The 23584-nt window shown below is 45.8% G+C and overlaps 1 protein-coding gene across 1 annotated transcript; it reads right to left on the bottom strand.

Moving 5' to 3' along the window:
• Window positions 1-742: 742 nt before the first annotated feature.
• On the bottom strand, window positions 743-21823 carry DMBX1 (diencephalon/mesencephalon homeobox 1). Its single transcript, XM_015870545.3, has 5 exons — window positions 21624-21823; window positions 11867-12032; window positions 8531-8709; window positions 6698-7052; window positions 743-6228 (listed from the first exon to the last, which is right to left on the bottom strand). The coding sequence occupies exons 1-5, from the start codon at window positions 21780-21782 to the stop codon at window positions 5828-5830; spliced, it is 1260 nt and encodes a 419-aa protein (XP_015726031.2). The 5' UTR covers window positions 21783-21823; the 3' UTR covers window positions 743-5827.
• Window positions 21824-23584: the final 1761 nt, after the last annotated feature.

The following is a 23584-nucleotide window of genomic DNA, read 5'->3' on the forward strand; positions in this document are numbered from 1 at the left end:
ATCAGTAAAATCTCAATAATTTCAGGAAACACTTTTTTTCACCATCAGCTCCATCAAGCATCAAATTAGATCTGTAGCTGAGGTGAAAAATCCTTGATATCATCACCAGGTTCTTACCCAAACAGAAGCTTCTCCATCTCTGTGATGTTCTGACTAAATCAGAGAGTAGCACTATAAAGGAATGAGTTATGCTATATTGTCAAGCACAGCCAGTCCTGGCTTTCTTGACCTAGAAAAGGCAACAGATCTTCCATTAAAATACTAGAAAAATCCCCAAACTATAGGAAAGCCCCAACCAACAGAGAACAGTCAGGTTTAACCTTTAAACCAAGCTCTCAATTTGGTCACGTCTCTCCCACCAGCACCCCATCAGACATGACTTTGTCTCTTGGTTTGTGCTGGAAAATGCCTGGAAAGCAGACCCATTGTGCCTTCCCTTTCAGTAGCATCTGTGTCCTGCAGCCAAAGGGGACTTTTCTTTGCCACCTCATCTGGAGGCAGTGGACTCTAAAAGCAAGATGCTGATTCCTTGATCCCCATGAGGTTGGCCATTCAGTGCCTTCCCCAAATGATGGCTGATGGCACATGTCACAACCAGCAAGGACATGTGGAAGCGGTGCACAGGGGCACCAATGCCTGGCCCATGCTAAAAAACCCCTTGCAGCCACCACTGACAGGTTGAGCTGTTTGCACCCATGCCAGTCTTCTTGGGTAGCTGTCAATGAAGGATGCACAGAGTAAATTTTTCTTTTCCCCCTTTTTATTAGTGGTGTATGAAAACAGGCAATAATTTTACAGAAAGCAGGACTGGCACAATTGGTACATAGCATCATGCTGCAGCTTTTCTGAAATGAATATAAACTCTTTTTTTTTTTTCTTCTTTTACCTATCAGAATAAATAAATATGATACAAGTTTGAGTTCCTCAATAGTGAATTCTAAAGCACAAGTTCATACACTACAGCTCAATTTTACAGCAATCTGTACAGTATATTACTTTGTTTTCCATTTTGTTTTCCTTTAGAAGCCATTGTTTCTTTGCAAGGTAGGTTTGACACACAAACACGTTTACACATTGGAGTTAACTGTATATCTTGGGTCAGAAGCTGGGAAAAGATTGATTGCCTCCTGGCATGAGAAGAGAAACCAAGAAGTAGTTTTCTTTTGCACAGACACACCTAAATTTCTCCAGCATGAGAAAGACCTGCTCAATAACTAGCATAGTTTTAAAAGGCTTTGGCCATTTGTAGGGCAGCAGATGCACTATGGGTTTTGCAGAGGGCTTTTAGCCTGGAGCCCAGACTGCTCCAAAAATAAAAATATATTATATGATTCTGTTAATATATGATAGATGTTTTATTCTTTACAAATTAATGTTGGGGCTAAATTTTGTTTGAAATCAGTGCAATTGCTCCACCATGGCATCGGAGCAATTCAAAGCAGTGTTGGGGTCTTACTTTACAATCATAGAATCATAGAATGGATTGGGTTGAAAGGAACCTCAGAGATCATCTAAACCCACCCTGCTGCTATGAACAGGACTGCCAACCACTAAAGCAGGCACCAGATGAGACTGCACAGAGTCCCATCCAACCTGGCTTTCAACACCTTCAGGGACAAGGCATCTGCAGCTTCTTGGTTGGTCCTTCTGAAATGAGAAATGAGAAAGATTTCATGACCTGGGACGTATCTGAACTTCCAGGTCCCATTGGCACAACCAGTGTTGGCATTAATCAGAGCTCTCATCAAAGAGAGGCATCCATTTATGAAAGAGGTGACACTGGCAGCTTGGCTTGTATATCCCTTCCTCAAGCAGCTCTATAATCCAGGGGATAGCTTGGGGTGAAACAGTGCATCTGAGAGGTCTGGAAAGCAAAGGATGTTTCATCATCACTGGGCTGATTTGGGACATGGTGAGAATCCACACACAATTTTTTGTTTGTTTGTTCATGCTTTGCTGGATTTTTATTTTTCCTTTTGGCAACAATCTTTTCCTATCCTTCTATCATAAGTCTGGATTGAAAGCAGATCTACTCGGAGAAATAGCTTTTTTCACTCAGTGGTAAACACAGGAGGTGTACTGCATTGCTTTGGGACAGGTCGTAAAAAACCAGCAAGGGGTACACGGAGGAGTAAGGAAGGAGGGATAGAAAAATCAACACGGCTTGTAAAAACCAGCGGGAAATTTCTGTAATTGAATCTTTTTAAACCTAATTGAGTTATGTTTCATAGCTACTGTAATTAAACTAATAGAATATGGTAGATTTGAATTTATATTTCCTCTCTACAGACGTTTGTTTAATCCTTTTCATGTGAACTCTTCTGAAATGTCCTGATGTTGCTCTAAGTTGTCATGCCAATGGAAATACCATGTATGGCACATGGGACAGAAACAGATCCAGTTCCCTCTGTGTCCAACTGCCCTTGGCTGGCTGCAATGGTAACAGAGATGCAGAGCTGCTAGAATTCCTTGTTACAAAATGCCTCAGTGAGAACAGAGATGCAGGGAGAGCTCCATTTGTTGAGGGATATTTTTACGTTTGGGAGCATTTTTGTATTACTTGCACATTAAGTGATGATTTTTGATGGGAAAAACTTGCATTGTTCTTTGTTCCCATATAGAAGCAAAGGATAAAGGGTAAAACCTAAAGGGTATTTCCATTTGTCTGATGTAAAAAGAAAAACAATGTAAAAAAGGGGGGAAAAAAGCAGGTTTTTTTCCCCTCCCAGCATCATTACAGGTATTTCTACTGCACCATTTAAATGCCTCTTTCATTTTATTAATACATATAAGACTTCTCTTGCAGAGCAGGAGAAATTTTGCTGCAAACTCCTACCCTGCATATCATGACTTGTTTTCTCATGGGCCCTTATGCTGCACAGACCATAGCTAAAACCCTTACAAATTCAATAAGCAAGGGCTGAAGCCATGGCTGGTTCACCAAGGAAAGGAAGTGGATCAGATCTCTGCAGGGACAGCAAGGGGAGGGAATCTTCTTTCTGTTCTGTTTCTGAGACTCCATCAACAGATTCGCTTTCCCAGAGAGCTCAGAAAGGACGTGGAACAAGCAGAGCTCACCTTCACCATCAGCAGTCGGGGAGGTTTGCATCTGTCCTTTTCACTCAATAATGTTTTCAGGCTTTTGAAACATGAAAAGGAATGACACAGTACCATTCCCCTCAGTCTTTCCACTGCATATAATATATACAGCCTTGAATTGGTTGGGGAGTTCCTCTTTATATTTTTTTTTCCTATTTTTTTCCAAATTCCCAGAGGCATTAAAACAATTTGCAGGAAAGGGTCTGCTTTGACAGATAATTCTTTACAAAGTTATACGGGCTGGGAGCCTGAATTCCTGCTTTTTGGACTTCCAAATCTGTTTTTGCATTACGCGTAAGCTTGCTCTCATTGTGGATGTTTTGGTGAATTTGGGCCATAAGTAAATAAAAATTAAGAAAATCAGCACTAAATATCTCATTGGGTTTACACAGGTTTGAGGCAATAGCGTGTTTTGTTTTTCCTGTTATTTTAAAATATTACCTAATTTAATCCCAATTCAGAACAATCTCAACATAAGAAATGTGATGTGGCTGCATTAGATGGAGGCAGATGAGCAGAGAGATCCCATGGAAGGGCTGTATTTGCCCCGGTGATAAAAAGGGTGACTTATGGCCTTTTAGAGAAGAAGAGGACAAAAACAAAACCTTTGTTCTGATGTCTCTGGTTTGGGTGAGAGGCACCCAGTGCTACTGAAGTGAAAGCTGGGATGTTCAAAGGATCTTTTTGGAGACAGTAAATGTGCTTTGGTGGTTTTAATTTAATTGAGTCCTTTGAAAGTGGCAGCCAAAAATTGACGTCCTACAAATGCATTTGGTTTTGGCAAAGCTTAGAATTCTGCTGGTCACGGGACCCGATCTGACAAAGTCAGTAAAACTAAGGAAGGAAAGAAAGGCCCAAACTGAAGCATTTGGCAGAGCAGAACTATTTAGGGAAGGTGTTCCATTTACCTTCGAAGCTTATGCGGTCAGTGAGCTGCCCTTCCCTTTCTTGCTACAATTTTAAGAGGGATAAAGCATCATTTCCAACCAAATTTGGCTATTCTTATGTCTCAGTTTAAGGAATTTAGATGCATTATTGGAGTTGAAAACACCCTTTCCACCTCGTGTTTAAAGAGGTAAATCAACCCACAGCTTCTGCATTAGTATGAAGTAAGGCAGGAGCAAGAGGCTATGCACAAGTTGCCTCTACATTTCTTCTTTAAATCAAGTAGGGACCAGATGATGGCCTGCAGTGAATTAGCCCAGCATGTTCGTGGCAGATCCAGCTGACACCCTTTGGATTCCAACCTAGCACCTGCCACAGAGCCAGTCTGCATTTTTGGTCCTAGGCAATATTAGATTAGATCTGGGTTTCCTCCCTCCCTGCTGCTTGGTGCAGTGAGTTCAAAGGATTTATTTGGTTTGGGGAAAAAAACAAAAAGACCTTTGGGTTGGCAGAGAGGTTGCTTCTCAAGAAGGAAAAACACTCTGGGTGGATTAGTAAAACGAAGGGTCACTCCAGAGAAATGAGGCCAAAACTGTGGACTGAAATCACTTTGGAGTTGGTAAGTTATGGTTACTTGAGGACATTGTACCTTTGGCAAGCGTTATCCACTCCTTGCTGCAGAGAATAGAAAGCCCCTGATTATCACCCCACTTGGCCTCCAGCACTGCAGCATTTTTCACTTGTTACGTTCTCACTTGCTAACCAGGGTCTGAAGCTGCGCAGCTTGAGGGTAGAATTTGGTGATCGGAGTGTATTTCTAAGAACATCTTGCATTAATCGTGGTTTTGTCAAGGAACCATATAATTCATGGTGTATGAACACAGTGGGAGTTCATACAAAGTTTTTATTGTTCTCTATTGTTGAAGCTAGACCAAAATGCTCTCCAAAAAGAAAACCCCATAATTTGTAAATAGGGGAGTTTATACTTCACTGAAGGCCAAAGAGGAAACAATCGAGTCAAAAGTAATTGTGTGAATTTGGCTTTCATTTTTCTCCCCAACCAGCAGTGTTTGGCCAGTATTTTGTCCTCTGTCTGTGAACAAGTGCTATTAGAAAGTAAAGGAAAAAATGCTTGCCTTTTTGGAAGTGCTTAAACAGGAAATTCACCATTGCATCATTTCCTGGCTGTTATAATACCAGCTTTAGCAGAGAAGTGGAGCCATGAGTTGCATAATGGTTTTTCTTTGCTCTAAGCACCATTGAGACTCTGAACCCAAGAAGAGCAACTAGCTGCAAGCTGAGGTTGGGAGCGTGGCTGATTTGTGACTTTAGGACTAGCTACCAAAACTGAGAGAGAAAGGGGAATAAAAGCGAAAGAGGCCACAGTTCTGTAACACTGGCAGTAACATACAGGCGATGGATGCTTTCAACATTGTAAACTATGTACAAGACAAAGCAGGACTCTTTGTTTTCCCAAAGAATGCACTGACAACAGAAAAGGGTGTAAAGAACACAAGTTGGCACATTATCGCAGGGATGAGGTGAGGGGGCTCTTTCTGAATGTTACAGGCTTAACTCAGAGCAGTCCAAAGAGACAGTTCATCTATCTAAACACACATCCTCTCCCCCTTCCTCCTTAAATATTTAAAGAAGACTACTAAGCCAGTTGCAATGTCTGATGCAGTTGTGGTCCTAGTAAGACGTTAGTAAATGCAAAGTTTTCCCTGATAGGGAGCACCTTACTCCAGGAAGAGATGAGGGCGGTGGAGGGGTTCCAGGAGTGATATGTCTGGTTCTGACCTCTGGTGCATCTTCTTATGGGCAATGGTTGCCCGTCTGGCAGTCAGTTGGGTAGGGTGTCAAGCCCAAGGGATGCTGCATGCTGCTTTGCCCGGAGCCTTAGGTTCTCAATACTTGTTGTTTTACTGTTCAGGCTTGGAAGAGAGCTTGAGGCCTGCAGGATGGGTGAGGACCAGACCTGCTGAGCGTGGGAGAGAGATTGGTAGTACGACTGACAGTGCAGGGAGCTCAGAGGCGCCATGTTGACATTCATGCCCAAGTAGGGCATAGCAGACGGTGTCCCCATTTCGAAGGAGGAGTAATGGACCAAGTTGTTGGTAGCTGCCATGTGCTGGCGGAATTGTTCCTGCAGGCGGAAGAGGCTCAGGGGTGAGGAGGAGTAGGAGTGAGTTTGAGCCAGGCCACTGCTAGATGAAGGAGTCACAGTCGCGCTGATGGGAGACTCTGCATCAGGAGACAGAGGGAATAGAGGTTATTTTGGCAGGATGGATATGGGTGCTGATCTGCACCCAGTAGGGTTCAGACTGCAGCAAGGTCTTCTCTTGTGCCACAAGATTGCAAAAGAGAAGAGTTGTATTAGCATGGGAAGGCTAAAACATGTGTCCAGTCCAAGCATCTTATTTCCTAGAAATGGGGTTGATATCTTTTCTGTGGCTTTCTCACTCTTAATGGACACTGTTCTCCCCAAGCTGTAACCTGAGCAGAAGGTCTTTGTTCTTTCTGCCATTCTGCTTCAATAAATATCACAGCCTCCATAGGACACATTTAGCGATGGGGACAAGAAGACAAGTCTGGGCAGCCTACATGCAAGCACCCAGCCCTTAGGGAGTAATGCTCTATACCCAACCACCAGCATCCCCTTTGGATACACCAAGGTCCCGATCCCAGTAACCACCAAGATTCTGCCCCTCACCTGCTTTTGGGCTCGCTCTCTTGCAGTTCAAAGCCTTGCCGTCCACACCAGGGCTCTTGTCCACTTTAGCCTCATCCAAGGTGCTCTTAAACTCCTCCTCTCTGTCAGTCTGGTCCTCGGGCGCTGACTCGCTGGCTGACTGCTCTGACAGGGTTAGGTTGAGGTCCGTGCTCACCTCACTTGGGATGCTCTGGGTCTTCTCAGTGTCAGGTATTGTGGACTGGGTCTCCAGCACAGGTGGTTCTGTCTTCCCCTCACTATGGCTGCCTTCACAGTCCTTCTGCTTCTGCAGCTGCTCCTTCTGCAGGCTACGCTGCTTCTTCCGGAATTTGGCCCTTCGGTTCTTGAACCAAACCTTCAATGTCACAAATGAAAAAGGGGAAAAATGGTGAAAATCACACATAATGCCAAATTCAGCATCATTCAGTAGGGCAACTTCAGGAGACCCCCATGTATGAAACACTGCGGTACCACTGTGCCCAAACCTCATTCCACTTTGTTGTGTTTTAACCTTTTGTTAGCACTTCTATGAGTAGCACAATAAATATATCTAAAAACATCAGTCATATGTTTGTTCTTTAAGACATCTCATTGTTTTGTTTTGTTTTGTCTAAATTAATCAGGTTGTTGCATCCAATCAGAATGACTGATAGTTTTGTTTGATTGTACTACACTGGAAAGTGTTCTGAATGGTGATTGACAAAGTCATTCTGAGTGCATCAAAACTACAGAAGAGATAGTTAAAGTAAATCATTATAATCATAAGTCATTACAGGTATAGGCTGGTATATTGGAAATGAATCTAGGGAAGGGGAGGGAGAATCTGTCTTTCCTTATCTAGAAGAAGGAGACATGGATTGAAAGAAGTATATTTGTAAGTATTGTTAGTGGGATTTTTTGGTTAGTTAGATGAAGAAACAGAAATGATGAAGGTCAAAATAGCTTGACTTTTATATAAAATAATTATCTTTTTCCACTGTTTGTCCCCACTGAAAAGCTTGCTTTTAAAGCCCAACAATGCAAGAACCGCCCCACCAGCAGGTTAAGAAGCAAGTTGCACAAGTAAAAACTTGAAAAAAAATGAAAAAAAATGAAAAAATCAAACCTTGGCCTGAGATGTTACAATTATTGACACTGGTGGAAAAGAGCAGATGGAATTACTTGGGTTTCTGCTCCTCTGAGAACGCCAGAAAAGCCTTGCAAATAAATAAATAAGTAGACTTCTGTTGATGTTTCTAAAATTTCCCCCAAAGAAATGTGAAAGAACAGATGAAAACCAGTGTGTGCTTCAGACAACCCTAAATTAAAAAAAGACGCTGTGGGTTCAGAATTTCTTTAGCATATGTTGTGACTTCAGCTGAATGGTTTAGGAGTTGGGGCTCTTTTTTTGTGTGTTTGGTTGTTTTTTTCTCTCTCTTCACTGATAATTTTACCTGCCACAAAATCTTTTGTTACACTGGGAATATCCTGAAAGACCAAGAGAGCTCATCAACCCTCTGGGTCCATTGTGACAGGACAAGGGGAAATGGTTTATATCTAAAAGAGGGGAGAGTTAGATTGGATATAAAGATAAAGGGTTTTACAATTAGGGTAGTGAGGCACTGGTGCAAGCTGCCCAGAGAGGTGTTGGATGCCCCATCCTTGGTGATATTCAAGATCAGACTGGACCAGACTCTGAGCACCTGATGGAACTGTAGGTGTCCCTGTTCATTGCATGGGAGTTGGACAAGATGGCCTTTAAAGGTTCCTTCAAGCTCAAACAATATTATAATTCTGTAACCCCAACACATTCATTTAATCATCCCCACTCAAAAACCCACGTAACAGCAGTACCTGGACTCTGGCTTCAGGCAGATTTGTGCACATAGCCAGCCGCTCTCTCATCACTACATCTGGATAGTGTGTCTTCTGGAAGGTCTTCTCCAGTGCCTCCAGCTGTTGGGCAGTGAAGGCTGTGCGACTTCGCCTTTGTTTGCGATGCTGGGATCCATAACGTGCCTCCAAAATGATGTCTTGAAATGTACAGCCGTTGGAAGACAAGAAAAGTGGCCAATTTAATTATTGGAATTTGTATGCTGACAGTTGAATGAAGCACTTGCTAACACCAGATGAGTCAATACAGTGGTGTTTTTGTGGGCTCTAGATGTAATAAAACCCATGCATGCTTTTTACTGGTTAGCTGAGGTGTCTGTGGAGGTAAAACCTGGGACTAGGAAGCTTCTGAAGCTGAAAACTATTTCTATCACAGCTGTGGGAACTATTGAGATTCCTGAACTAAATTTGATTGAAATAAGCCAGTGTCAGTGATAGGCTTCAGTGCTGCCATGACGTGGTGTGCTGATCAGTGGGGAGAGTCCATGCAGCTCCAACTCAGCTTTTCCAAGCCTGTTTTGTGGCTGTAGCTGCACTAGAAGATATGCGCCTTCCCAGAAACCAGGCTGAGCTCGCTATTCTGTAGTGTCTTGTGTGTTGCTCATTGTAGTCTTCAAGGCATGACACTAGAAAGCTGTCTTGGGCTCCATTTCAGGAAAGCACTTAAGCTCATGTGCTTTTGTGTTTAGCTTGAAAGCACGTGCTTTACTGAGCATGGACACACTCCAGCATCTGGGGTAGAAAAGGCAGCCAGGAACCCAACCCAGCTCTGCTGATGGCAAGCCGAGCTCGTGTGCTGAGCCCTTCTTGGTAGAGAAGCTGCTCAGAGGCTTTGACACTGCAAACTGTGCTCACAAAATTGAGGGCAGAGAAGAAATTCAGGCTGAGGGAAATCTGAGGCCCACGTTTAAGGGCTTATTATTTTACCACAGGCGTTATTATTGCACAACAGTTGGTGGGAGTAGAAAGATCTTAAATCAACGAAAATAAGTTATTTTAGAATGAGAAAAAAAAAATCCCTACGTTACTCAAGTTGGGACATGTTGTGCTTCAGTGCTGGAATGAAACGCTCAGTCTGGCGAGAGGTTTGCTCTCAAAGAGGAAAATGCAGAAAGAGCTTTAGCGGTGTCTGGTATCATTTTTAATTCAGTTAAGAATGTGACTTCCAGTAGAAGAGAGGGATAAACACACTAGAAAACAACCTACCAGGAAGAAAAATCATCATTATTAATGTGAGGAGCCAGATGAAGGCTCTCGACGCTGTTTGTTTGTGCCTTTGTCATGAGTATCGTGGCATGAATGTAAACAGTAAAAGAAAACCTGCTGTCAGGCCAGCCCTAGAACCACGCAGCTGGATTCCAAATATGTCAGCTAACGAGCGTAGCGAATCAGCCCTGCACCGCTCGAGCATTCCTCTTCCCAGCTTCCAGCTGTTTCATTCTAGGTCAGCATTTGCAGCGCCTTTCCGGGCTATTGCCAAAGCAGTGTGGTTTTGGCAACCTGGAGAAGACTTGATTGGGGTAAAGGGCTTCGGCCAAATGCAATATGGTCCTGGGTGTGTACAAGAGACCTTTGTGTTCAAGGTATCCAAACTCTCTGGGGAATTAAAACTGGAAAAAGCTGCCACTTTGGAGGCAATAACCTGAAGCTGAAACTACTCCTAAATGTTTTACAGTGCTAACAGTTGTGTTTCAAGAAGAAGAAAGCAGGAGAAAGGACGCTGTTTTAACACCCTACCTGGAGGCTGTAATACTCCCAAATTTCTAGAGCAGAGTTAGCAGCGTTAGACCAACCAGCTCCCCAGAGGCAGCAGCTCATGCATTAAGTTTGGCCACTCCAACGAGAGCTCACCAGCAATTATTTTAATGTTTTTACTATGTTTTCAGGCTTTGTGTAAGAAGGAGAATATAAATTGCAGGTGAGGCCTTGCAGTTACAATCAGAAACCTCTGTTTTCTGACTTAAGGTTGTTTGCTTTTGTGCTGCTTTATTCTGACTGTCCCTAGAAGGGAAATGAGATCTATAACCCTACACTGAAAGATATTCAGAAGTAACAGAATGTGAAGCAACTGCAAAGGAACCAGCTCATAGGTATGTAATGCGTTTCTTCTACCAAAGATAAGCAGACAAGGGGGCTGCGGGATTTAATTCTGAAAGGCTTCCAGGTGGGACATTAATTTTAAAGATAAGAGGTTGAAAGACCAATTGAATCTCCCAGTCAACAATACCAGAAGATATTTTTATTTCATCATTTTATCTTCCTCTTCTTTTACCCTAGTTAAGGTCAAAAGCATTAAGTCCTCCATGATGTAGTATAAAAGATAACAGGTGATGACAAAAGTCTTTTGTGAGATACTTGTGTTTAGGAAAGGGGCACACTGAGACCCAAGGTCTGGGAGGAATATTGTAGGTTTGGGATCATCCACTCCCCTTTCCCACCTACGTGTTGGAATGGTTAGGGCATGAGAGAATGGGTGATCAGGACAAGCAAAATGCTCACGTGTCCTCACTCTGCAGCCGGTAGTTAATAGAGACAGAATCAGTCTCCTCTCTCCTCTCTGAATCCCTTTTTTTGAGGCAGTGACTCCCAGTTCTGCCCAATAGCCTCCCAGAGATCCCGTTGACTGCAGTGAATGGACCAAGGAATCATTTTAAGGAGGTCACTACTAGCATTTCCTTCAGCAGATGGATAAGGGAAATTTACTGCTGTGAAGACTTGAGTGGTTTACTGATAGAGACCAAGACCTTCACCACCTTGCCTACATGATATACTCACTTGAGTGAACTGTACTGAAAGTTCACCTTTGTTGTTGTTGTTGTTGTTGTTGTTGTTATCAATAAATCAGACAGCTACAAAGCTTGCTTAAAGCAGATGAGCAGTTCTTAGTTGGTCAAGTAAGATGTGTCTGTTCTGGAAAGGGCTCTAGAGTTGCATCCACAGCAAAGTGATAACTTTAGCTTCAGCATACTACTGCAATGCTTCTGCTGCTTCCTGTGTCAGATCTGGTCTGCCACACCACATCCAAGCAGCAACCAGAGTACTAATGAGGCTGCTGTTGGCCATTTGAACTGCAGAAGACTCTGACAATCTCAGCCAGGTTTGGGTGCTTATGGTAGGCTGAAAAGCAGAGCAGTTGGTTTTGCCTTATCATAGTATGAGTAAATGTTCAGGTCTCTATCAATTACAGGAAAACAGGTCAAGTCAAGAGTTTGTGTTCCCTACTGAGAAAGAGTTCTGCAAGGTGTAAGAATCAAGGGCTTTTCCCAGGGAAGGGCAGAAGCCGTGGGTTGTTCTTACCAGCCAGTCTCTCTGCCAGGGTGAGGGCATGCACCGAGGGCCGGTAGTCGGGCGCGTGCTGTGCTTGCTGGGCTGCCTGCTGGTGCAGGTTGTACATGGCGCTCAGTGAGTTCATGGCATGCAGGGAGTATCCGTTCACCCCATAGTGCTGCATGGCGACATCAACCTGCAAAACAGCAGCCAGATCTTTGGAAGGGCTGATCTCAAACTCATTCCCAAACTTGCAATGGCACCAGGTTTAGGGACAGATGCTCCTAAAACACCAATAATACCAATATGGCTACCAAACTTAGAGATCAATATCTGACTGTATGCTACACATGATATGCAGAAGGGATTTTTAAGCATTGTCACATACGTACCATAATAAAAATCATATTATCATTGCTTTTAATGAACCAACCCAGCTCCATCATAGAATCAGCTGAGTGTTTCTTCCTATCATTGCCTACAGTGTGCTATTCCACACACCCATTGCTAAAATGTCAGACTATCTGAACCTACTCACATGTTATTTATTTCCACCCATTTTCCTTAAGGATGTTGGTAACAAAACCCAAATGATAGGAGGAAAAAAAAAAAAAAAGAAAAAAAGCATGTAGTGTAAAGGAAAATAAATCTGTAGCTACACCATTTACAGCTCTTAGAAAACAGTTCTGACCACTGATCATTGGATCATTAGAGGGAGGTAGCCTGACTCCTGCCATTTTAGGAGAGCATCCAGAGAAGGGCAACAAAGCTGGTGAGGGGGATGGAGCACAAGTCTTATGAGGAATGGCTGAGAGAACTGGGATTGCTCAGGCTGTAGAAGAGCAGGCTCAGGGGAGACTTTATTGCCCTCTACAACTACTGGAAAGGAGGTTGTGGTGAGATGGGGGTCAACCTCTTCTCCCAGGTAAGAGTGATAGGACAAGAGGGAATGGCCTCAGGTTGCGCCAGAGGATGTTCAGGTTGGATATTAGGAAACACTTATCTGGAAGAGTGGCAATGCATTGGCACAGGCTGCCCAGGTAGGTGGTTGAGTCACAGTCCCTGGAGATGTTCAAGAAACATGGAGATGAGTACTAAGGAATATTAGTTTAGTGGGCAGCACTGGTGGTACGTGGACAATTGGACTAGATAATCTTAAAGGTCTTTTCTAGCCTTAATGATTCTATGGTTCTATATCATACGCTTACTGTGTGATACAATTTGAACTCATAGGCAACGTTAACTGAGATAGAAAACAGCTCCCATTTAACCATCAGCTCCGAGCAAGCTCCAACCTCAATAAATTAAATATTTAAAAGACATCATACAGCAATTTTTTTTAATGGAGAAAGCCATTCATCAAGCCACCGCTGTGTTTCACAAGCTGTCGAATAGTGCTTACACTGGTTAAAATAATCTTTATATTTCATTAAGCAACCAAATAAGCTGATCCCTCCCCACTGGCTGTATAGATGGTTTTAATTTCCAGAATCTGCAAATGCATCTTTTATGTGTCTGGCTGGTTGGAGGGCTTGGGAGGAGGCTGAGCGCAGCCACCTGCATATTGCATTTCACCTTATGTTGTAGGAGAAGCTCCCTGCTCCTCTCCTTTTAAGCCCAACATTACCAGCCCAGTCCCAAAAAACTCTTCTGCTACTGCTGCTTAATTTGATGCAAAGCAATGTGCACATTTATGACTGGTGATGAGAACTCTGCTATCCTTGAGCACTCCCACTATTCCCTTCCCAACATTAGCCCCAGAAGCCTCAAATTCTCATGAATTCATAGCATGAGTGGTGAGATTTTTTGCACTTAATGTAGCATATAGGGGAAATTTGCCTCTGAAAGTCAGTATTGTCAAACACAGTGACTTTGACTTCTCAATTTGTATAAAACACTTGAAAATCCCCTATTTAACCATATTAAGGCAAATCATTATGTCCTGAAACAAAATACAAAGAGGAAAAAAACAGGTGAAAACTCCTGTTCCTTTTGGCCTGTGTTTCTGCATGCACTGAGTTGAAACAGTCTGAAAAGAATAGAACAATCTTAAAACTGGATATTGAAGTATTCTGCAAAGTGCAGAGGAAAATAATAATAATAATAACAATAATAATAATAACAAATAAGACCTAGAGCTGTACTAATTTCACTCAGATATTCGGTTGAGGGACATTTTCTGCTTGCTCCTCTCCTCATTCACCCCTTCACTCTCCCATCAATATGTCACCAGTCAGTCTCTGGCTTTGCACGCCAGCTGCATGTGAGGCATTCAACAAAAATACACAACTGACAAAACTCGTTAGGTCAGAAATGTATCGATTGCTGCAGCCCAAGTGTCACGGAACTGGCCTCAGAGCTCACATCAATGCCGCAGCGCCGTCCCCATGCAGCGCTGTGCTGAGGACGTCCATGGCAGCTTGGCTGTAAGAGAAGAGTAATGCCAAACCAGCACAGTGCTTATGCTTCTGTGTGTTATCCTAGAATAAATACCTCTACTTCAAATGCTTTGCCAGGGCTTTGGGTCATTTTCATTTTTGTCTGCAATTGGCTCTTCCCGATACTGAGCCATCCCAAGCTCAAGAAACTGAGACTTCAACCCTCCCTGTAGCAGATGAGTTGGAAATGGATGATCTTGGTGTCCCTTCTAATCTGAGCTAATCTAGGTTTCTAAACTGACAGACCTACACAGGATCCTCAGAAGCCTTCATGAAGAATGGGGCAATAAAACCTACGAGGCACAGGTTGCCCAGCGAGGTGGTGGGAGCCCCATCCTGGGAGACACCCAAGGTCAGGCTGGACAGGGCTCTGTGCACCTGATGGAGCTATAGGTGTCCCTGTTCATTGCAGGGGAGTTGGATATGATGGCTTTTAAGGGCTCCCTCCAACTCAGATGATTCTTTGACTATATGATAAAGAAGACAAAAATTTTCTTGGAGGGGTCAGGAATAGGATGTCAAAGTCCTCATTTAGCTGGTGGACACTGTGGGGTGTTCTCATTTCATTACATCTTTCCAAAAACTGGGGAGCAGTGGAGTGTATAAGGGCTTCTTTATATAGAAAGGGATAAACTGCACTAAACAAGTGACATCTGGATTTTGACAGCTCATTGGTGGAAGTGGATTTCAACACCATCCTTCATTTCTGAAGAAAAAAGAAGAGCCAGAGATGTTCTGCATCAGGTCTGTGCCAGGAAGCAAGACACTGCTTGGGAATGGGAAAAACACTGGGGAAGATCAAACAAGAAAAAATATGTAAAGATATGGAAAAATAGCCTGGTGCTTACTGGGGACCTATGGCTTGTTGTTGGCATTTGGGATCCTGACAGCAATATGGGAGCAACAATGCCATGTAAAAGCAAAGTTGCAGTCTTGCAGCCCAGCAAATCTGCTCGGTCAGTGCGAATTCCTGCTTGCATTCGCTTTGCCAAGCACAGGAATCTGGTCACTATTAACAGGGGAGAACAGAAAGCGGTTTGTGCTGACAGTGTCCCCTTTATTACTGCTGGCAATAAGCCTCATCAAAACCGAAGTCACAACAAAATATTCCCCCCCTCCGAGGGCTGCTCTGCTTTGTGATTTCACGCTCCGAGTCCTTACTCAGAAACACTTCAAATCAGCAAGATGGATAACAAATCTCTGCCCCTGCGTATCTGACAGCACAGGGAAAGAGGCTCCATCCATAGACGGACAGATGTTTTATATGTACTTGGTGCTAAATGAGTTACATGCCTACGAGGTTCTGAACAAATGGTCCTTGCAAGAGGTTTTCTTCAATCTTGTTTTTTTTTATATCCCTAAATCTTTGTATAAAGGTCCAAAATCATGTAAGATAATAACCAGCCTGCCATAAATCAGTTTTGTGCCTCACATGAGGTCGTTCCCTCAGACATTCAGTAATCTCACCTTTGTAGGGGATGAAATATAAATAATTTCCAATACTGCAACACATCATATTTTCCCATTCAAACGTCAAGTCTGAGACCAACATGCACCATAAAACCACCCTTCCGAAGGGCTGAAATCAAGAAACAGCTCTCAAAAAATAGAAAAAAATAATATCAAGATTCCCCATTTCTAAAGTACCGATGATATTTTTTACATCTGTTCAAATTCTGGGATTGAACCACCATTAATTTCTAAGCACAGAGTGAGATCTTAATTACACCTGGTCTGTCTGGACAAGCCACAGACCAGTGAAAGCAGAACTGGAGTTATTAGGTTTGTAGGTTTTCAAAGGCAAACCTGAGAGCATCCTGCTGGGATGGGGAAGTTTTAGGGCTCACAGGACATGGTGATGTGAGCGGCTGAGTGCCGAGCCTGGCTGCAGCAGGAACACTCGTTGGTCACTGTGATTTTTATTTAAGGCTTTTGGGAAATTGCCTTCCCCCCTCCTCAGATATCAGCACCAAGTGATTGATAAGACAGATCCTGGCTAAGGAATTTCCAGGGTCTTTGCTTGCTTTGAGGGCAGCCTCTCCCAGTCAAAAATAAAATAGAATAAAATAAAAAAGAAACACACTCACTCAACCTATTTTTTGAGTCAGGCACGGCTTTTAAGGCTTGGTCCCCAACGATGTGCAGTGCAGAGACAAGGCTGGGACTGCTAAACATCACCATGGTGCTCACAGTGCTATGCAGGTGAAAATCAGTGCTTGCAGATCGGTTCCCTTGGAGGGATTCGACCCTCAATAAGAGATCCTGTAATTCGTGTTGAAACATGAACATTTTCCTTGGTAAATAAGCTCATGATACGAACATCTCTACTTCCAGGATTTCATTCTGCTTCCATCTCAATCAACAACAAAAAACTTAAAACCACATTTTTAGGCAGATTTTCTCTGATGAGCGCTGTGGTGAGACTTGAACTCTGCAGCCCACCCGGTGCCGAGGATGGGAGCACACACAGCCCTGTGCTGTACCCATAGATATCAATATCACACTGAGCTGGGCTCCAATGGACAGCACGACTCGCACCTCTCAGCCCATCCCTGCCTCCAACCTGCCCTGTGGGGTAACACTGAGGATGCTGAATTCACCAACAGATTGAAGTGTTTGACTGTTTGTATAGGGGAAAAAAAAGTCCTTTCCCCCTTGCCCCTTCCAAAACAAGCATGTTTCTGGCTCAGTTGTATTTGTATGTGGGTTGTCTGGCTCGGCTCTTCCTCTCGCTGTCATGAAAATGGCTTTGCTCAAGAAGCACCATTTTGTTTGTCTTAAAGTTGATTCTCCAAACCTGATAACAAGGAAGACTCAGAGATCCCAAGGTGCCTTCAGGACTCCTGGCAGCACCAGGGGCAGCCCCTGGAGGTTCCTACCCATCATGAGGTGAGGGACACTAACTGTGTCCCCTCTGCTCTCCCTCCAGGCAGAGAACAGGGACAAGCACCTACCATCACTGCTCATCCACTGACCCCCAGGTTCTGGGTGTTAAACTGAGAGCAGATGAGCACTGCACCTTTGTGATATGCAACAGTTTTGTGCTTTATTGTAAGAGTTTGCCCCATTTGGCACAAGAAATGTGTTTTCTAGATGCTTTTCCAGCTGCAAGGTTGGCTATAAGGCAAAATGACAGACAAGTCAAATGATGAGGGATATGGTTTGGTGCTAGTGGTGGTGATGGTTTGGTGGTTAGACTAGATGATCTTTGCAGTCTTTTCCAACCTCAGTGATTCTGTGATAATAATAATCTTGAAAGGAAGCCCCAGCAAGTCATGCAATTCCGGGCCATTTTTAATACCTTAAAAGAACAAGGCAGATGTTTCAAGTTTTCCTCCTTTACAAGAATAACAACACCAATATTCCTCCTTCCACTTAAAAAACCTCCACTTCTACACCAGGACTTCGCATGAGCTGGAGGGAGATGTGACCCCTTGGAACAACTGATGGGAGCTGGGGGGAGCTGCAGGCACTGTGACTCACCCCATCCCGTAAGTGCTTGGCTACATGCATCAAGATGAGCACAGCTGCCAAGGTAAGCGATGCGCTTTGACCACCAGCAGGTGATCTGAGCCCACAGGACAGGCAGAGCAGCTGAACGCCCAAGCACCCTCTCCCCATAAAACACTTTGCAAGTTGTCATCAGGGCGGATTAAAGCAGCTTTCCCCCAAGCAGTGTTTGCTCTGGCTGCGATCTCTCCCTAAGGAGCCGTGCAGCAGCTACCAGGAGAAAACCACGTCTGTGCCGTGGCCCACCCACAGCCCTGGCTGCAAGCACTGCTCAGCCCTATTCCCACTCCCTCCCTCCTTAGGGGACCTTATCCTTCCCACGGGCTGTGGCTGTGCTTTGGAACCCATAAATGAAAGGCCTGATCCCAAACCCAGTGGAGTCAAGAGAAATAAGAAATAATCAATCCCAGAAGCTTTTGGGCTGGTGGCGAAAGGCTAAAGGTTTTGAGCAGTCCTGTTGCATTGTGAATTAATACTGATATGTATGTAGCTGCATCTCAATGTTTTGCACATGTTGCAACAGGCATGTTTCAATGTGTTACCCCAAAGTAAGGCAATTATCAGTAGCTTTGTAGAATTAGAAAATTCTGGCTTTCCGTCTTCTTAATGTTTTTCACTTAATGCTTTTGTCAAATAAAGCTGTGTTTCTGTTCTGACGCAGGGATTGGAACTCAGCACTGAATCTCAGCTGACATCCATCAATTAGCTGGGTTTGGGATACCCCTGAGAATTCTCCAACCGAATGTACCTGCAGCCTTAGAACACGTTGCTTCAAGCTGAAGCATTGCCCTACCACATCAATAACCACATCACATCATGGGAGCTATATCCCACACCTTTCCTGCAGCATCTCTGCTTTGGCAGAGCTGGCAATGGGGGGGACACAGAGGATGCTCTGCTCCTTTTCACTTCCTTTCTTTAGGATGCCCTCTTTTCTCAGCAGAACTCCTTCTTTTAAAGGAGAAATTCACGGCACAAGGATCAAAACTCTCTGTATTCACTCATCCCATGACTACAGCGCTTCTCCCTGACAAGCAAGATCTGCTCTGCTCCTTTGGTGCAGGTAGAAGCAGCAGCAACACAGAGAACATCCCAACTGCCTATTGAGTTATGTTTAAATTACCAGGAAAATCTGGCAAGCCACTCTACCTGCTTCCGTACAACAACTTTGGGTACACGTTTGCATTGAATACATTGGTGAAACTTAACGCAGCCACTCATCAGCTGCGGGGTAGCTGAGTTGAAGCTGCTCACAGTCGTTCAGGAATTTTCTGCTCTCTGTTATGTACCTAAATGGAAAAACTGAGCTTAGAAACACCATCCAAAAGCCAAAAGGCTGTTGCACACGGGGACATGGGACAACCCAGCTTAAGCGAGTTGCCCAGGTCTCGGAAATTGGATGAAAAGAGGCAGGAATGGCTCGAAAAGGTGGGGAAAAGGATGTTTAGTGGTCACCCTACAGACACTGCTCAGCGAGACCCGGAACGTGGCCTCTGCCGGGAGCAGATTTCCCCCCTCATTTGCTTTGTGCTGCAGGGCAGAGGTGTAAGGAGAGAAAAGCCCCTCCAGCTCTGCCTTTGGGGGAAGCGGGAGGCTACTGCAGACAAAACTGTTATCCATTAACATCCAATTATCACTTGGTCCAAGCCATTAATTATAAATCAGCCTCCTAATTGGGATAATTAGCTCTCTGCTACTTAATGTAGTATGACTGATGCGTTTGGAAAGAAGGTAATCACTCCATTTGTTTAGCGTTAGGAGAACAAATCCAACTCTCACGGTTTAATTTCAGCCTTAACTCCTCTCCATACCCACCCCTCCACCCCCAATCCCCCAGCAACACGAAGCGCTCACCGCAGCCTCATTCATTGTCCGAGGGTTGCGGGGAGGGGTGCACGCAGCCTCGAGGGGTTGGGGCAGGGCTGGGTGGGTTAATTGCAAAGAGTTAATCGGAGGGGACGGGGTTGAGTCCCGGTGGGACCCGCAGGTGCAATGGCTACGGAGGAAGAAGGAAGCACTGTAGCCTGCCCCCACCACCCCGACCCGGAGCAGCTCTGCGTTTGACACCCCTTTAAAGGCGAGCGGAAAAAAAAAAAAAACTTTTCTCCTCGCTAATTTTCTTCTCTTTCTTCTTCCCCCACCCCCATGCCCCAAGTCCCCGGGATGTCTCATTAATGCCGGCTGCTCGGCGAGCCGCCGATGGCTGCGGGACATGATTAGATATTTATTACTGTCATTTACATGGAAAACTTGAGCTAACCAAGTGGAACTGGAGGGGGCCGCCGGAGGGGACGGGATGGGGCCGAGAGCGGAAGATTTCTTCTTTTCTTTCTTATTTTTTTTTTTTCCTCCCCCCGGCACTGAACACAGCCCGAGTCCGACCCGCCGGAGCCCCACAACAGCGGGATGAGAGCTGCGGGGCTGAGCCCTCCGCGCTCCAACGCTTTGGCTGCTCTTTTCGGAAGGGGGCCGAACAGGGCCCGCATCCCATAAGGATAAAGAGGATTTTCCCCCTTTGGGCTGTCGGGCGGGTTGAGACCGAGACGATCCCGCAGGATAACGGGGATTTGGGCCGGGATGCGCTGAGCCGGGTCGCGCTAAAGCTCGAGGGGATGCCTCCGAACTGCGCGTCCGCCTGGAAATCAATGCGAACAGCAGCGGAGGAGAGCTCAGGGGGCGAGGGGGGGCACAGGGCTCCAGGCGGGGCACTTCCATGGAAAGTTAAAAAAAAAGGAAAATACAAATAATAATAATTATTATAATAAAGGCTGTCGCGGCAAACCTCGGGGTTAAAGCGCATCTCCCTCGGAAAACGGACTTCTCAGAGCGCTTTTCCTGGAGCGCTTCGTTTTGCCTGCAGGATGGAGCCATCCATCCTCCGGGAGGGACCCCCCACTCCGGTGAGGTCCCTTCGACCTCTACGTGTCCCTGTCACGATAGCCGCGGTCCCGGTGTCCCTTCAGCCTCTCCTAACGCGGACTTCTTTCCCTCCCCCCCTCCCGAGCCGTTCTCCCGTGGCCCGAGGGGCGGCTTTGGCGGAGATGTATGAGATCTCAGGCAGTAAAAATATGCATGCTGCTCCCCGTTTGGTCAGCCCCGTAATGGAGGTGTAAATAGGTTTCGACTGCGGAGCCCTTCATTCATCAACCCAGCGTGACAGCGCGGGGTCGGGGTTTATGTACCTCTAAGAGTGAGAGTGAGGAAAGTAACCTCCCCAGATCTTTGGGGGCCAGTGCCCAACCTTGAGGGATTTGGGGGGGTGATTTCCCATAGAAACATACCGTAGCACTGCGGAGTTTCGACGCTGCCCCCTCTTAACTTCAGCGGCACCGGCAAGAACCCCGTTGCCCCCACCCCCATCCCATGTCGGGACGCAGCGCTCCGTCCCGGCTCTCTCTCACTCACCGATGTTTTCCCCACCCGGCGGCTGAGCCGTTTATTAAAACATCGTTGTGTAAATGGAAGAAAGTTGCTCTCACCCGGATCGTGGCAAACGCAGGATGCGCAGCCCCCACCCGTACCTCCCCGGCTGCCAAAACGCGCATCGCCGCCGTCCCCGACCGCAGAGCGGCCCTACGTCTAAGTTGGGTTTTTAACTTTTTTTCTATATTATTATTATTCTTTAAGAACGCACGATACGCTCCAAATAGAAGAAAACAAAAAGAGAAAGAAAACGTGCACCGCGAGGAATGGGATCTGTGCTGCGCTTCCCCTTCTCGCCGTGCCCGCGTCCCCGCGAACTCTCCCACAGAGGAACTTCCCTCCATCCCACTCAGCCACCCCTAAAACTCTCCTTACTTCCCCCACGGAACCCACTCGGGTGGGTGCTGGGATCCTACCTGGGGCGGCGGCGAAGCCTCTCCGCCCGCAGTGGGAGCGGGGACACGCGTGGGGAGCGGGCGCGGCTCTGCGCCCCGACCCTCCCTACTCCATCCGTCCGCGTTGCCTCCGCGTTGCTTCCGCGCCCGGCGGAGCTGCCATCTACCGGGAGGCAGCATTGAAGAAGGATTTTTAAAAGGAGCTTCAGAACGACCCGGGAGCTACCCAGCAGGATTTTCAATGGTCCTCCATCCTGTCAATCAAAACGGGGCAGCTGATAGATTCCCCCCCACACCCCCCCTTTGCCTTTCCCCCTCTAACCCCCCCCTCCATCCCCCCCCTTCCACCTTCACCAACACTTCTTACCAGTCATTTACTCCAAGCCGAGGTGTAAACGCCTAATTAAATCTCTGGGAGCGGACGGGATGCTGCCGGAGGGAGGAGGGTTGAACCCGGGGGTGGGGGGTGATGGGGGTCTGTAAGGCATAGGGGAGGGAACCTGTGTCCCCCTCCCTACTCCCTGCTTAACAGCACGCCCTGAAGTTTTCCTCTCCCCGATAATCTCCCTGCGTTAAATCACTGAGCTGCTCCCGGCCCCCTCCTGTACCCCTCTTTTGAGACGGGACGGGTGAAATTGGGGACAATGCGAGGAGCCATAGGGCTGGGAGCAGCTCTGAGAAGGAAACTGAAGAAAGAGGAGGCGAGGGGGGGACACTTTAATAGGGAAGAGGCAATCACTAAACCGCCCTGATTTATATATGTTTTATATATGTATCTATACGGACACTCTAAATTTTTTTCGGGACATAAAAATAGGAAACCCCTCTTTTTCTTTCCTTGTTTGTTTTCTAATTTCTTGCCCCCCTCTCCCCTCCCCCCATCTTTTTCCCCTTCCTTCCCTTTTTTTCTTCCCCTTTTCTTTCCCTCTCTGCGGGATCTCCGCAGGTACCCCCGTCCAAGCGGCCGGGCTGGGATCTGGCAGAGCCCACTAGCTGCAGCCGTGGCTCTATTTGCTTTTCAGCTTTGCCATGCCTTCGCAGCAGAAAGAGCAGTTTAAAGCCTTTAGAGAGATTGCTAATAGATGCCAGCTCCTTGCCTTTAGATTCTCTCCCAGCCCAGAAGGATTTAGGATAGGATTGGGAGACAAGACGCCATTTCAGGCTCCAAAACACCCTGTTTTAAAATGACTGCGGGTAAGAGGATTAAAACAATAATACCCTTCTCTTCTTGAAGGTTTTTTTTTCCCTCTCTCCCTCCTATAGAAAAGATTTCTTCTCCCAGAGCAAAACCGTTTAGACAGGAATTAAGGGAACAAGAAAGAATAAGGGGGGGGGAGAGGACCTTTTAATTTGAGCTTGATATTTTGTACAAATTCTGACCATAAAAAGAAAAAAGAAAAAAAAAAAAAAAAAGAAGGAATTGGTCTGTCTCAAGGCACCCGAGGCTCCGAGTGCCACTTTCTTGTATTTATTTTTATCGTATATATACTTTTCTTGCAGAGGTTATACGGAGCCAAGCGATTGTCCCGGCAAAGAGAGGGGTGAGGGGTTTGCTTGGGGTAAATCTATTTAAATCTCTTCCATCCCTCCCAGCCTTCTCTCCCTAAGAAGGAGAGGAGCCCTCGCGCTGCCTTTCCCCCAGACCCGATAATTGATAACCACCCGCTTTTGTCCTACAAACCGATCGGGAGAAACTCGGCTCTTTTATTGCAGTCATCGCTTTTCGAGGGCGTTTTTTTCGGGGGCCTCCGTCTCTGGGGCTGCGGGGGCATCACCCCGCAAAGCTCACGAGGTACCTGTTTTGGGGTGACTCTACGCAGGGATCCCTCCCCGCCCCCAGCCCGTACACTGTATTTTCAAGCAGCACCACCGCTACCCCGCAAACCACAACGAGTTGAGGCGGGGGTGAGCAAGGGGCGGGCGGGCGATGCTGCCCCAAATTCGGTCGCTCGCTTGGAAGTTCCCCCCGTCTCCCAGAAGCT

This window comes from Coturnix japonica, chromosome 11, assembly GCF_054131305.1.
Source record: "Coturnix japonica strain WE chromosome 11, WE-NBRP24, whole genome shotgun sequence".
Lineage (NCBI taxonomy): Eukaryota > Metazoa > Chordata > Aves > Galliformes > Phasianidae > Coturnix > Coturnix japonica.